The sequence below is a fragment of the Peromyscus leucopus genome, chromosome 4 (genome assembly GCF_004664715.2).
Source record: "Peromyscus leucopus breed LL Stock chromosome 4, UCI_PerLeu_2.1, whole genome shotgun sequence".
In the NCBI taxonomy this organism is placed as follows: domain Eukaryota; kingdom Metazoa; phylum Chordata; class Mammalia; order Rodentia; family Cricetidae; genus Peromyscus; species Peromyscus leucopus.
Genome location: NC_051066.1, coordinates 113,392,230 through 113,406,798, shown reverse-complemented (window position 1 = coordinate 113,406,798; position 14,569 = coordinate 113,392,230). Strand labels below are relative to the sequence as shown.

General features: G+C 46.8%; 1 protein-coding gene across 1 annotated transcript in view; it reads left to right on the top strand.

Annotated features, from left to right (window-relative positions):
- Positions 1-13,724, top strand: part of Jag1 (jagged canonical Notch ligand 1) — a 35,317-nt gene extending 21,593 nt beyond the window's left edge. The window contains exons 8-26 of the mRNA XM_028883592.2: positions 47-160; positions 1,322-1,435; positions 2,054-2,167; positions 2,833-2,879; positions 3,177-3,350; positions 3,813-3,963; positions 4,850-5,014; positions 5,448-5,561; positions 6,084-6,197; positions 6,291-6,404; positions 6,571-6,687; positions 7,160-7,187; positions 7,638-7,723; positions 8,804-8,917; positions 9,510-9,619; positions 9,710-9,943; positions 10,152-10,283; positions 10,443-10,593; positions 11,459-13,724. Coding sequence (XP_028739425.1) covers positions 47-160; positions 1,322-1,435; positions 2,054-2,167; positions 2,833-2,879; positions 3,177-3,350; positions 3,813-3,963; positions 4,850-5,014; positions 5,448-5,561; positions 6,084-6,197; positions 6,291-6,404; positions 6,571-6,687; positions 7,160-7,187; positions 7,638-7,723; positions 8,804-8,917; positions 9,510-9,619; positions 9,710-9,943; positions 10,152-10,283; positions 10,443-10,593; positions 11,459-11,916 — 2,651 coding nt within the window. The 3' untranslated portion in view covers positions 11,917-13,724. The remainder of the gene's footprint in view (positions 1-46; positions 161-1,321; positions 1,436-2,053; positions 2,168-2,832; positions 2,880-3,176; positions 3,351-3,812; positions 3,964-4,849; positions 5,015-5,447; positions 5,562-6,083; positions 6,198-6,290; positions 6,405-6,570; positions 6,688-7,159; positions 7,188-7,637; positions 7,724-8,803; positions 8,918-9,509; positions 9,620-9,709; positions 9,944-10,151; positions 10,284-10,442; positions 10,594-11,458) is intronic.
- The last annotated feature ends 845 nt before the right edge of the window (positions 13,725-14,569 follow it).

The following is a 14,569-nucleotide window of genomic DNA, read 5'->3' as shown; positions in this document are numbered from 1 at the left end:
TGCCACCTGCTTTACTCCCTCCCTGACCCGCTTTCTCGTTTCACAGCTGAGCACGCTTGCCTCTCGGACCCCTGCCACAACAGAGGCAGCTGCAAGGAGACCGCCTTGGGTTTTGAGTGTGAGTGCTCTCCAGGCTGGACTGGGCCCACCTGTTCCACAAGTAAGTCAGTCCCAGGTTTTGTCACGTGTCTGTTCTGAAAGACTGTGTTAAGAGAGGGTTTGTGGGAGACACCTGGACTTGTCCAATGGACACGTTAGTGGTGGGAGAGGAGTGGGTACATTCAACAGTTTGGTGCGTGGTCCAATAGCACTTGGACAATTCCCAGAATCCCCTTCCTAACCACTAAGGCGGCTAGTGATGTGTCTGTGATGGATAGAATAGATGGATAATGCATGTGAGTTTTGGACTTGTCTCCTCTAGTCCTGTGGTACGAGAATTCAGATCAGCCTTTGAATGTTGTCAGAGGCCTTTGAGAGCAGGAGTTGAGTTGCACCTTGGCTGTGAGGTTCGACCATGTTATCGGGGTGCTTCTCAGTGAAGAGCTCTGGTCACACACAATACTAGAATTAGGCAATCTGTGGTCTTTAATGAGTTCCTGGAGTATGAGGTTCAGCCAAGCCTGAAAACCACTGTCCTTGGCACCTTAGGAGCAGTATGTGGCGTGGTTAAGGATGTGGGTTCTGGAGGTAGTAGGTGCCCCTGCCCTTGCCCTGACTTCTGAAGCCCCAGCACAGTCCTTTCCACCTTTCCTGCGCCCTCTTTAACCGGGGCAGAAGCAGTTCTCCTCTGTGGGGGTTGTCAGGCAGTCTCGGTGAGCAAATTTATAAATCAAGTGTGGCACACATTATAAATGAATGAGATCTCTGATGGGGCCTTTTGCAGCCTCTGTGTATGTGAGTTTTGGGAAAACTTGAAAGCAATGCACAGGAATAAGATTTCCCATGTGTAAGAAGGTTACATTTCCATGCCTCCTCTTTTTGATCTCTGAGCCAAGAAGGAAAGAGTTCTCTTAAAAAGATAAAGCAGATACGAATATCCCTTGTCACCACTAAGTTGATGCTCTGTATGTCTCCAACTACATTTCTTTCCCTCGCTGCTTAGGGACGGATTAACTGAACTAGGGCAGTGGGGGATTTAAAGCTAAAATCAAGGCTTGGGCCTTTTCATTACCTTCCTTACTCATGGCTTTCCTTAGACTTGTAGCAGACGTCCAGTTCCTAGGTGAAGGCTCTTCTTCTGGAGGGTGCTGCTGCATTATCTAATTGCCAAGTGGATAAAATGAAATTAAACTGCTGCCCCTCTCTTGTTCTGGTTGGACAGACATTGATGACTGTTCTCCAAATAACTGTTCCCATGGGGGCACCTGCCAGGATCTGGTGAATGGATTCAAGTGTGTATGCCCGCCCCAGTGGACTGGCAAGACATGTCAGTTAGGTAAGAAAACTCTTGTGACCATAATTCTTAGCCAAGGTTGGCTCTGTTCATTAGAGCTGTGCGGAAAGATGAGCATGTGGCCAGCAGTGAGTGTGTGTGCATTTGCACTCCATCATACTAAGTAATTTATTATCAGGGTCTAATGGGCCTGGGAGAAATAACTTACATGCAAATGGCCTAGCATTTTTAGGTCCTGTGGGAAAGTCCTGGGATTCCTTGAACCATGTCAATCGTCTATCCTAGGAGTGTTCAGCTGGGTTCCCAACAGGGATGACCTCTTGAGGGATAAGCTGTCTGCATTCTCTTTGCCACATTTAAACCCCAGCAATTGCACTGGGTTTTGTCCAGAACTGCCTGGTGACTTTCTGCCATTCTGTTGGGGGCTGGTTGTTAGCCAGCAGCCCAAAGGAAAGTTATCAATTAGCATCCCTTATTGGATAATGGCTGGGGAGAGGGCTCTGATGCTCCAAATAGAGGACACCTACTCTTTCTTATTTAGCTAGCTTGTTAAAATGTCTCCTGTTTCAGACCAGCTCTATGGTGTTTCTTTTCAAGGGGATAGTGGGGGGGGGGGTTGCAAACCCCTGTTTGTCAGTGCTCACCCTTGCTTCTTTTCAGATGCAAATGAATGTGAGGCCAAACCTTGTGTAAATGCCAGATCCTGTAAGAATCTGATTGCCAGCTACTACTGTGATTGCCTGCCTGGCTGGATGGGTCAGAATTGTGACATAAGTGAGTGACTTTGTGTCTGTTTTGATTCTTTTCTTTCTTTCTTTCTTTCTTTCTTTCTTTCTTTCTTTCTTTCTTTCTTTCTTTCTTTCTTTCTTTCTTTCTTCCTCTCTCTCTCTCTCTCTCTCTCTCTCTCTCTCTCTCTCTCTCTCTCTCTCTGAAACTTGGTCGATGGTGTCTCTTATCTATTTATCCCCCTGCCATCCATTTGTCTAACAGAAATTCCCTAGTCAGTAGGGTGCTAGAGGATGTCAGAGGCCTAAGCACTAGAGTAGGGGAGGGATGGAACCCGCCGCTGCCTGCCGTGTACGAGCTGTGTAGGCACTCTCTGGCTGAATAGAAGGAAAACCTTATATTATAGCGGGAAGGGGATGTTTGTGGAGAGGGAGTGGACAGGCTAGCAGAGCAAGGAAAACATACCATTCATCAGGCTTGTTAGCTGCTAAAATTGGGCATATTCTGATAAGGTGATTAAAACAATGATGTGAAGTTTCACTCCCTTGTCTGGGAGGATTAGGGAGGGTCCCCACCCAACGTAAAAACTTTATCTCACCGGAAGCACAGGGAAATCTGATTGAAACTTTTATCAGCCCTGTACTTTTCAGGTAAGCCGATTGAATGTTATGAGCCTCTTTAACATGATGATTTGTTTATTTATTTTTTTTTAGATATTAATGACTGCCTTGGCCAGTGTCAGAATGACGCCTCCTGTCGGGTACGTGAGTCATTGCTTAAATGGGAACAATCTTAAGATTTGTATGTGATACTAGGAGAGCCTTGTCCCTGTAGGATTACAAACGCGGGTGAAGTGCTGAGCTTCTCACCAACCCTGGGCCTTTGAGAGCCATTTAAAGGCGTGAATTCAGAACTGCTAGTCCACACCAGAGCTTAGCATGTGGCCATGTCAGCGAATTGCCAGAGCCACAGCCGTCACGATAAACCACTGATGGTCTGTGTTTTCGAATACATAGAAAAACATGCATGTGTTTCTCTCGCCCTTGTCCTTTTCCAGGATTTGGTTAATGGCTATCGCTGCATCTGTCCACCTGGCTATGCAGGCGATCACTGTGAAAGAGACATTGACGAATGTGCTAGCAACCCCTGTTTGAATGGGGGCCACTGTCAGAACGAAATCAACAGATTCCAGTGCCTGTGTCCCACCGGTTTCTCTGGAAACCTCTGTCAGGTGAGTGGAGGCAAAAACTGCAGATCGCCAAGCTTTAGCGTTGAAACCTTTTCTCCGCCACCCTCCCTTGCCCCCTCCCCACCCTCCCCAGTCCCCTCCCCTACTCTAGTGCTTAGGCTCTGACATCCTCTAGCGCCCTACTGACTAGGGAATTTCTGTTGGACAAATGCGGGTAGATGCGGGTGTTGATGAGTGAGTTTCTTCCTGATGACTGTGGCCTGTGTGCTTGGCTTTGAGTCGCCTTACACATAGCCCTGTTTCTGCTCTGTCACTCTGCCCTGTGATTTCATGATTTTCAGGGACATGGCAGGCCCTGGGGGTCATATAGGTCTGTTGTGTGTAGGGTGCCTCCGTGGAGAAGTGGTTGGTGGGAGGGGGTCAGTTGTTTACTGCCCAGAGACGTGATGGTGACAACCCTTGCTTCCCTTTGACCCTCTCCTTCCTACTCCTGTCCCTCGGCAGCTGGACGTTGATTACTGCGAGCCCAACCCTTGCCAGAACGGTGCCCAATGCTACAATCGTGCCAGTGACTACTTCTGCAAGTGCCCGGAGGACTATGAGGGCAAGAACTGCTCACACCTGAAAGACCACTGTCGCACGACCCCTTGTGAAGGTATCCCCCGTCCCCTGGACCTGTCTGTCTCTAGCCTTACCTCCTGCTTTGTCGGGTCACTTAGGGAAACAAGAACATATGGAGCTAATCTGTCAGGCTGCCAGTTGGGAGACCCACGTGTATGAGTAGCCCAAGGGAGAGAATGTGAAATCCATTTGTCATTCCAGTTCAGAGGTGGCCGAGTTTGTGACAAAAAGAATTACTCCAAGGGGCACAGTCAGCGGCCCTCTGTCGCAGTGGGGAAGTTTTGGGTTTGCATAGGTTACAGTAGCCATGGCAGGGTGTTGGCCGCTGACATTTAGAATGTCACTAGTGCTTGACACTTTTGTGTGTGTGTGTGTATGTAGTTCATTTAAAAATAAGTAGATTGGCCTAGAGCTACTCTATTGGGTAGTATAACTTTAAACTTATGTAGGTTTGTCCTTTGGCTTTGCTTAAGATAGAGAAGGAGAGCCAGGGAGTAGTGTTGCACACTTTTAAGTCCCAGCACTCAGGAGGCAGAGGCAGGTGTTTCAAGGCCAGCCTGGTCTACGTGAGTGAGTTCCAGGACAGCCAGGGCTACGCAGTAAAACCCTGTCTCAGAAAACCAAGAAAGAAAGAAAGATGAAGTGTGAAGGTGGTCTGTCTTCTTTGACAAGCATTTAACAAATCAGATGTTAAGGTGCGATGTACAAGTAACTTTAAAAAATATTCTGTCCACTCGGGAGTCTTAATTTTACCTATCATAGGAACATTGTTGGGTTTTGGTCCCCAAGTACCTCTTGAAATCTTAATTCATTAGCCCAAGAGTGACCCTCTCCAATCAGGCAGGCATGGGCTAAGTCCTCTGCTTAGAAATGCTGTCTGTGGGTGTGCGGTTGGAGTCTGATCCCAAGCTTGTCTTCAGTGATTGACAGCTGCACTGTGGCCATGGCCGCCAACGATACGCCTGAAGGGGTGCGGTATATCTCCTCTAACGTCTGTGGTCCCCATGGGAAGTGCAAGAGCCAGTCGGGAGGCAAATTCACCTGCGACTGTAACAAAGGCTTCACCGGCACCTACTGCCATGAAAGTAAGACTCCACTGGGACCTGGGAGCCCAGTGGGTACCGAGCTTGGGGAGCATTTGTGTTTGAATTGCTTTAGTCAGAAACAAAGGTAGAGGAGACCAGTAAAGGTTTATTTAGGGCTCATATGGCAGTGTAGTAGTCAATTGATAAGACCACCAATAGCCTCTTGAGCTTCCCAAGATGAATCTTACTCATTCGAGTGGTCCCTCTTTTCTGTAGAAGTTTCTTCCTCAGGCAGACCTACCAAATGAGCCAATATGTGAGGGTCTTAAAGAAAATGGGGGAGGTACCTTCTAGAAGTCTCTGGCTGGAAAGGGTGGTGGTGTTTCCAGGTGCATTCTCAGGAGGCAGCTGTGAAGGTCACCAGGTAGTACTGGATGACATCATGATGATGTGCCCTTCCGCTCCTCATTTTCCCTTGTGCTTCCTTTCACAGATATTAACGACTGTGAGAGCAACCCTTGTAAAAATGGTGGCACTTGCATCGATGGCGTTAACTCCTACAAGTGTATCTGCAGTGACGGCTGGGAGGGGGCCTTCTGTGAAACCAGTGAGTTGCTGCTGCCTTGGGGGACAGATGGCTCCAGGGTGAGGGATGAGGGTGGGTGGGGTGGAACGAGGTTACCACTTTCCCTTGGGAAGCCTTTCTTTGCGGTCTTCCTGAGATTTCCATTACGGTGGCTGTAATGGCCTCATCTCATGTATCTCCTTGGCATTTATTAAGGCTTCTGGGCAACAGTGGGGAGGAACCACTGCTGGGGAATGATGAAAACAGATTGGTAGTTAGATTGAGTGCCTGGAAGGAACCTCTCTGATTTGATTGTAATTTCTGTACATCTTGATTTTAATTGCCATGGGCATTCCAGAAGATTGTATCATGTCTTCATAACTTGTATTCATTCTTCCTACCTGGGAACTTCTTGAAAAGGGTGATTATTGAAGTCCTAGGACCAACTCACTTGTTCTTGGGAGCAGCATAGATAGCCAGGGTTGGAGCTGACCATAGGAAAGGTGCCCCTTATTATCACGCATGGACTTGGAATCTTCTTCAGCTGTGTCTCTTTGGTTCTAGACATAAATGATTGCAGCCAGAACCCCTGTCACAATGGGGGTACATGTCGAGACCTGGTCAATGACTTTTACTGTGACTGCAAAAATGGATGGAAAGGAAAGACTTGCCATTCCCGTAAGTGTAGCTGCCAGGGTCCCCCTGTCTGTCTTCTGTGGGAGAGGAGCTCTCCAGCACAGACACTCATGCTCTAAGGTCTTCTTTCTTCAGGTGACAGCCAGTGTGACGAGGCCACATGCAACAATGGCGGTACCTGCTATGATGAAGGGGATGCATTTAAGTGCATGTGTCCTGGTGGCTGGGAAGGAACAACCTGCAACATAGGTAACCTTCTGCCTTAGGTGGGACTTGCTGTGTGCATGGCCATTGTCTGTGCTCACCTGCCACTAGGCTCCTGGGACTCAGTGGTCATGCTCTTGGGTCTGGTTCTTGCCCTCTCAGACCATCTTGGATCCTCAGGAAGGGGTGGTCTTAACCTTTTGTCTTACAGCCAGAAACAGTAGCTGCCTGCCAAGCCCCTGTCATAATGGAGGCACCTGTGTGGTCAACGGCGAGTCCTTCACTTGTGTCTGCAAAGAAGGCTGGGAGGGACCTATTTGTACTCAAAGTGAGTGACCTCCCTTGAATTCCTCCTGGGCTACTGCAGCCTGTCCTTGACACTCATGGGGACTTGGAATCGAAACCAGAAACACTGCTGTTTGATGTCTGCTTCTGTATCACCTGGGTTCTTATTAATGACTTGATGGGATACAGCCCTGACCTGGCCATGAGAAAGTCACCCGTGAGATAAGTGGGGACAGATGGTTTCTCTGTTCCCAGCTCTGGGTCTGACCAGCAGCCTGCCTCCTTCCATTCCACCCCCCGCCCCCTGCCCCCATTCCCTACCAGGGCCTCTTCCTGTGTACATGTATCCCACGGCAAATGAAACTGAGTATGATCCAGGCCTGCTTCCAATTTAGACTAGGTTTTCAACATATCTGACTGGTGTTAAGTGTGACTTCATCATTTGAGTGTTATGGAAATAAGCAAATGTGATTTTTACGGAGACCCCCAAAGTTAAGTTGTTTTTTTCTTTGCAGATACCAATGACTGCAGTCCTCATCCTTGGTAAGTGTGGCAACCTTTTAAGCTAGTACTTGGCTGTAAGGTGATGGTAATCTCCAGGGATGAAGTTGAAAATGTAGGTTCTGATTCAGGAGATCTGTGGTGTGGGGCTGTGTGTTTCTAACAAGCTCCCAGGTGACCCTGTCCTGCTGCTCTGTGGGCCACACTTTAATTATCCAGGTTGTGTCTTCATTCAGAGCAATGATTCTCAACCTTGGGCTGCACACGAGAATTACCAGGGGAGCTTTTAAAAGTCCCAGTGCCTGGGCTGCAACCGAGACCTAGAAAATTAGATTCTCTGGGGGTGGGACCTAGGCATCAGGATCTTTAAGCGCCTCAGTCAGCAGCAGATATGGCCTGGGGTGAAAGCTGATGTCTGGCAGGTATGGCTTCATGTGATGGATGGGTTGTAGACCTGGATGTTGGTAACAAAGGTCACCTTTGATTTCCTAGTTACAACAGCGGGACCTGCGTGGATGGAGACAACTGGTATCGGTGTGAATGTGCCCCGGGTTTTGCTGGGCCGGACTGCAGGATAAGTAAGTACCACTGTGTCTCATTTTCCCATGGCTTTCCTCGTCCATCCTCCTCAGCATTCTAATCTCTCATCTTTAAGGACAATTAAGACCATGGTTCCAATTAATCTCCTTCATCCAGCTTGAATTTAAATACCCCTGGCTGATATCCTCGCCGGTCATTCTCTGGGTGGCACAGCCTGCCTTGTTCTCAGGGAGCATGTCAGCCATAGAATGACAGCTAAGCTATGAGGGGGCCCCGAGGAAAGTGTTTGCTTCCCTCGTGACGAGCATGAAACCATGGTCAAGCTGTTGTCTAGGAAGGCAGCTGGGTCTCTGGCTTCTAGAGACTGTTCTGTAGTCTAGGCCCCAGAGAACCGATTAGAATCAAAAAGTGAGAGAAAAACAGAATTCTGAGGGTTTTTTTTTCTCTACTTTTAAAAACATCTCTCCTCTCCCTACACACACACACACACACACACACACACACACACACAAGTGCAGAACTTGGTTGGCCTTTTCCTCATATTCTTTGAAATTTTAGTGGTATTTGCAGTCCCACAGTCTGAGATGGACTGGACTTCAGCGCTAGATGGATAGGTTGTATCTGCTTTGCCTTCTAAATCAGGCTTTGGCATAGGACGGTCGGGGGGCCACAGTGGTCCCACCTGTTTCTGTAAGTGAAGTTTTACTGGCACTTGGCTGCACTTTTGCTCTTTCTCATTGTCTGTACCTACTTATAGCGTGCCACCAGAGTCCAGTCATTGGGACAGACTCTACGGCCTAATGGAGTTCAGATTCTCATTCTGACCCATGATCAGGGAGCCATTGCCAGACTTGCTTGCTGTGAAGTGTACAGTCAGAAGAGAAAGAACATAAGGAAAAAATGCTGCCTCTCCAAATGTTCTCAGCTTTAGAAGCCAGGACAGGGGTGGTCTTTGGGGGCCAGTGGCTAATAGAGGCTTTATGAGCGATGAGTGATCTGTTTGTTGGTGTATGTGGAAATTCGCCAAGCTTGTACTTAGGATCTGGATGCTTGTCCGTGTTTGTCAAAAATAAAAACCTCTTTCCACTAAAGCCTGAGCTTGAACCCATTTCTCCTAGACATCAATGAATGCCAGTCTTCCCCTTGTGCCTTTGGGGCCACCTGTGTGGATGAGATCAATGGCTACCAGTGCATCTGCCCTCCGGGACACAGTGGTGCCAAATGCCATGAAGGTAGGTGTGCTAGGGTCTGGCTGCCTGTGTGTCTTCTGAGTTGAGTGGGCACTGTGGTCACCATTTGACTGTTCACACTGAGGGCACCATGCTCAAGGAGGAAGGGAAAAGCAGGAAGGTAGCTGTTGATTTCTGTTGCCACAAAATCACTGTGTAGCAAACTTCCTTAAATCCTTAAAACCCAGTGGCTTGCAGTATCCATTTTTGTGGCTTATAGCATGATGAATGAGCAGAGTAATGATTGCAGGTCCAGTTCTGAGTGACTGATCATCAGCTCTCTCTGAGGCATGTACTTTTCACAATAGATGACAAGCATATTGTGGGGAGGGGGGGTAGGAGGCAGTTCAACTTTGAAAGCTCCATTCAGGGGTCTCTCAGGTCACAACTGCTGACACTGCTATGGTCACGTGACCAAAAGTGAGCAGTCAGTGGGGATGGCCAGTGCCCATGCCTGACATTGCAAGAGGAGCTGTCATCATGTGACAAAGGACATGGGTGTAACTATTTCTTAACAGGGAGGGGGTAAAAAGTTCAGAACTATGATCCAGTCTGTGGAAAAGGAAACTCCTCCTCAAGCGTCTCCACCTCTCAGTTTCAGGGAGATCTTGCATCACCATGGGGAGAGTGATACTTGATGGGACCAGGTGGGATGATGACTGTAACACCTGTCAGTGCCTGAATGGACGGATCGCCTGCTCCAAGGTAGGGCAATGGAAGTTGCTATAGTTCTCAAGTGTTAGTCATGGGTAGATATTCCTGCTAAGCCACTGGCTCCTGTTTTCTCCTCCACAGGTCTGGTGTGGCCCTAGACCTTGCCGGCTCCACAAAGGGCACAGCGAATGCCCCAGTGGTCAGAGCTGCATTCCAGTCCTTGATGACCAGTGCTTTGTGCACCCCTGTACTGGTGTGGGCGAATGCCGATCCTCCAGTCTCCAGCCAGTGAGGACCAAGTGCACGTCAGACTCCTATTACCAGGATAACTGTGCAAACATCACTTTCACTTTCAACAAAGAGATGATGTCTCCGGTATGTAACTTCTTTAACCGGGGATGGGAGTGTGTCTGCTTCTTTCAAAGCAGTATGGCAAATGAGGGGGTCCATCTACTTCTCTATAGCCATAAGTTGTCTCTTAGAATGAAGTGAGGCTTGAATCTAGACAGTTGAGGCCATGAGCCTTTTTTCTTCCATTGTTTTACACGAGTGTTTACATGTTTTTGTTTTTTAATCATTGCAGGGTCTTACCACCGAGCACATTTGCAGTGAATTGAGGAATCTGAATATTCTGAAGAATGTTTCTGCTGAATATTCAATCTACATAGCCTGTGAGCCTTCTCTGACAGCAAACAATGAAATACATGTGGCCATTGTGAGTATAAGACCATTTCAGTGCTCATTATTTGATACCAGGGAGTTAAGTTAGGCAATATCAAACAGCAATTGCATTGAAAGCATCAGTTATCCTTGCTGTGGTGTTTTTTTTTTTTGAGTGATGACTGCCATCTAATAATTCACTTTTTTTTTCTAGTCGGCGGAAGACATCCGGGATGATGGGAATCCTATCAAGGAAATTACTGATAAAATAATAGATCTTGTTAGTAAACGTGATGGAAACAGCTCACTTATTGCTGCTGTTGCAGAAGTCAGAGTTCAGAGGCGTCCTATGAAAAACAGAACAGGTGGGTGTCCATTTGGAACGTATCCTTTCCTGGTGGCTGTGAAATTGATCTGACCACACCGTCCAGGAAAGCCATCAGCTAGGAATGATCTGACAGTCAGTCACCTATTGCATCTTAGAAGCCCCCTTTTCTCTACTGAGAAAACTCAGACCCATCAATCTACTTGCCCAAGGTCACAAAACCTATGTTGGTATTGGCTGATGAAGGCAGAGAGATGCACCCGACCCTTCCCTGCCACTAGCATGCTGTATGTTCTCTCTTGTTGGCAAGCTCCCATGAAGAAGGAGTGTGATCCGGATCCACTGCAAAGTCCTGGGGCAGAGCAGTACCTGCCCTGAGCTGTTGATGCTGCTCAAAGGCAGCTTTGGCTTTTTGATTCCAGCACAGCTAGTTGGTCCTGAGCACTTCAGGCACTCGCTGGATGGATGGCTTGATGGTCTGTCAGGATATTCAAATTCCCCTTTTGATGATCTGGAGTGCCACCGTTCAGGATGATCAGAAACCAGGGCTACTGACTCTGGGGGAATTTGCCTTGTTAATGCTTGTATTGGTTTTCTGTTGACTCTGAAATTGGCCTTGATCCTGAGCCACCAAAGTAGCCAGACTCCCTGGGACCAGAAGCAATCCCTGTCCTGTGAAGTTAGGAGGGACCATAGGAGTGCCTCTCTATTTAGCAGGTGCCTCTGCAGACAAATATCTTAGAGGGCTGTGAAGTGGCAGACTGTAGCTGCAGTTGTGAAAAGGGACTTGTCCCCACAGTGCTCCTCTCAGGAACTGAATACAGGAGAACCACTGTTGGTGTTCTTCTGTTCCCATGGTGATAGCTCTTCTTTCTGAGTTCATTGGTCTTTTGCCTATCTTACAGATTTCCTGGTTCCTCTGCTGAGCTCTGTCTTAACAGTGGCTTGGGTCTGTTGCTTGGTGACAGCCTTCTATTGGTGTGTTCGGAAGCGGCGGAAGCCCAACAGCCACACTCATTCTGCCTCCGAGGACAACACCACCAACAACGTGCGGGAACAGCTGAACCAGATCAAAAACCCCATTGAGAAACATGGAGCCAACACAGTCCCCATTAAGGATTACGAGAACAAAAACTCCAAAATGTCCAAAATAAGGACACACAACTCCGAAGTGGAGGAGGATGACATGGATAAACACCAGCAGAAAGTCAGGTTTGCCAAACAGCCAGTGTACACACTGGTAGACAGGGAGGAGAAGGCCCCCAGCGGCACACCAACAAAACACCCGAACTGGACAAACAAACAGGACAACAGAGACTTGGAAAGTGCCCAGAGCTTGAACCGGATGGAGTACATCGTATAGCAGACAGTGGGCTGCCACCATAGGTAGAGTCTGAGGGCACCCCGGGGCTTGTAGTTTCTTTAAACTGTTGTCGTATTCCAGTCTGAGGCTGTTGACGTAGAATCCTGTGTTAATTTAAGTTTCGACAAGCTGGCTTCCACTGGCACTGGTAGTTTCTGTGGTTGGCTGGGAAATCGAGTGCAGCGCTCACGCTATGCAAAAACTAGTGAATGTGCCTGCGTGTACATTCCCCTGCAGCCGACAGACACATCGGGGCTCCCAGGAGCTGCCCAGCCCTAGCCAGGAGCTTCCACTTGTGCCAGCGGTCCTAATGGTGACGCAGCATTAGGATCATAGTTCTATTTATATTTATTGACTCTTGAGTTGTTTTTGTATATTGGTTTTATGATGACGTACAAGTAGTTCTGTATTTGAAAGTGCCTTTTTGCAAGCTCAGAACCACAGCAACTATCACAAATGACTTTATTATTTATTTTTTTTATTGTATTTTTGTTGTTGGGGGAGGGGGGCTTTGATGTCAGCAGTTGCTGGTAAAATGAAGAATTTAAAGAGGAAAAAATGTGTCAAAAGTAGAATTTTTGTATAGTTATGTAAATAATTTTTTTTATTAATCACTGTGTATATTTGATTTATTAACTTAATAATCAAGAGCCTTAAACCATCATTCCTTTTTATTTATACGCAATGTGTTTAGAACTGAAGGTTTTTGATAGTGTTGTAAGAATATGACTTTTTTTTTCCTTTTTGGTGAACTTTTCTCATTACATGTTGCCTGTAAGCCAAAATTAAGGTGTTTTGGAATAGTAGTTTCTCTTGAAAGGATAAGATAGGCTTCTTCACCTGGGAATACTGATGGAATTTTTTCTTTCCGATGTCAGGTGTTCAAACACTTCCTTTAGAGCATCACTTTAAGACGCGTTTTAAGGACTGACTGGGGCAGATTGAGAATTAGTCTAGAACAGGTTTTTTTTTCTTTGTTCTTTTTTTTTTTTTTTTTTTTTTCCTGCTTTAGACTTGAAAAGAGACAGGCAGGTAATCTGCTACCGAGCAGTTTAAGGGAACGAGCTGAGCTATGACTTGCTGTAGCCAGAATGTGAGTGGTTGAATCTCATTCAAAATATCAAATTAATTGTGTGAAGGCGGAAGCACACCAATCTTACTTTGTAAATTCTGATTCCTTTTCACCATTCGTATGTAACGCTGAACCACTTGTAGATTTGATCTCGTTGTTGTCTACTGCATTTAGGGAGTATTCTAATAAGCTAGTTGAATACTTGAACCATAAAATGTCCAGTTAGATCACTGTTTAGATTTACCATAGAGTACACTGCCTGCCTTAAGTGAGGATATCAAAGTGCTATTACCAAGTTCAAGATCAAAAAGGCTTATAAGACAGAGTAATCCTGGTTCACTGTTGAGACTGGGAAGATACTTTGTATTGTCCTATTAGTGTTATATGAACATAAAAAATGCATCTCTGATGTGTTGTTCCTGGCAATAAATTTTGAAAAGTAATATTTATTAAATTTTTTGTATGAAAACATGGAACAGTGTGGCCTCTTCTGAGCTTATGTAGTTCTTACTGGCTTTTCCATCCCACTGTTTGGTGCTGGTCATTCAGTCTGATGGAGCATCTGGAAGGGGCCAGGGTGACGCACTTTTAGAGGCTTTCAAACAGCAAAGCTTATCTGAGTTCTTAAAAAGAAAATCTTGGGGCTGCTGTGAAGGCGGGAGCTGTGGGATCCCTCGATTCCCTGGTTATTTGACAAGTGTGAATACTGCTTGAATAAATACCACTGGATTAATGGCTTGCAGTGTGGAGGTGAATTGTTTGGGAGCACTCATAGGGGATGCCCACTGCACTAACAGGGTTTTAAACAGTTTGGGATTGGTGTGGGATGAAGACAGAGACTTAGTGCTCTCTCGGGGTTTTTTGTTATTTTTTTCTCCTCCTAGCTGTTTGGGTTGGATTAATAATGATACCCTGCTGTCATTATGTAACACACCCTATGGCTTTATGTGTATGCCTATCCCTGGAGGTTCACTTTGCCACACGGTGGGTAGTCTGATGTTTGGGTGCATCTAGTTACCACCTTGACCCAGGGAGTGAGTATTGGGCTGCCTCAATATGCAGACTTTGGGTGATAGATATCTGACTTCCTGAGAATTTCCGTTATCAAACTCTCCTCCATATCTGTAAAGGGCAAGAGCTGAGGCTCCTGGTGGCTCCAGGGGCCTTGTCTGTTCCCACATGGCGGGGTTCAGGAAGCTGGCCTCTGGTTCCTCTTTAGCAAGGGATGAGTTGTGAAAGCCATATGGACACATTCCAGGAGCTGTGCAGAGTCACCAGGAATTCCCTGCTTCTGGTTAGGAAGCCAAAACTTACCTTTCTCAGAACACTCCCCAGCACCTAGCATTCAGGCTTGTCCACAAGCCCCTGAACTGAATGGTATAACACAAACAGGGTTAGCCAACGTTGAAAAGGCATGTTCTGTTTTTGTCCTTGGGAAGTTTTCTCTTTTTCTACCAGACTAGGGATTATTCGCAGGCGAGCAACTCATTTTAGGATGGATGAAGAGTTTTAAGTGTCCCCTGAACCTCTGCATGAACAGAAACCATCAAAAGATTCAGTGTCTCTACCAGCCCTAAGAGT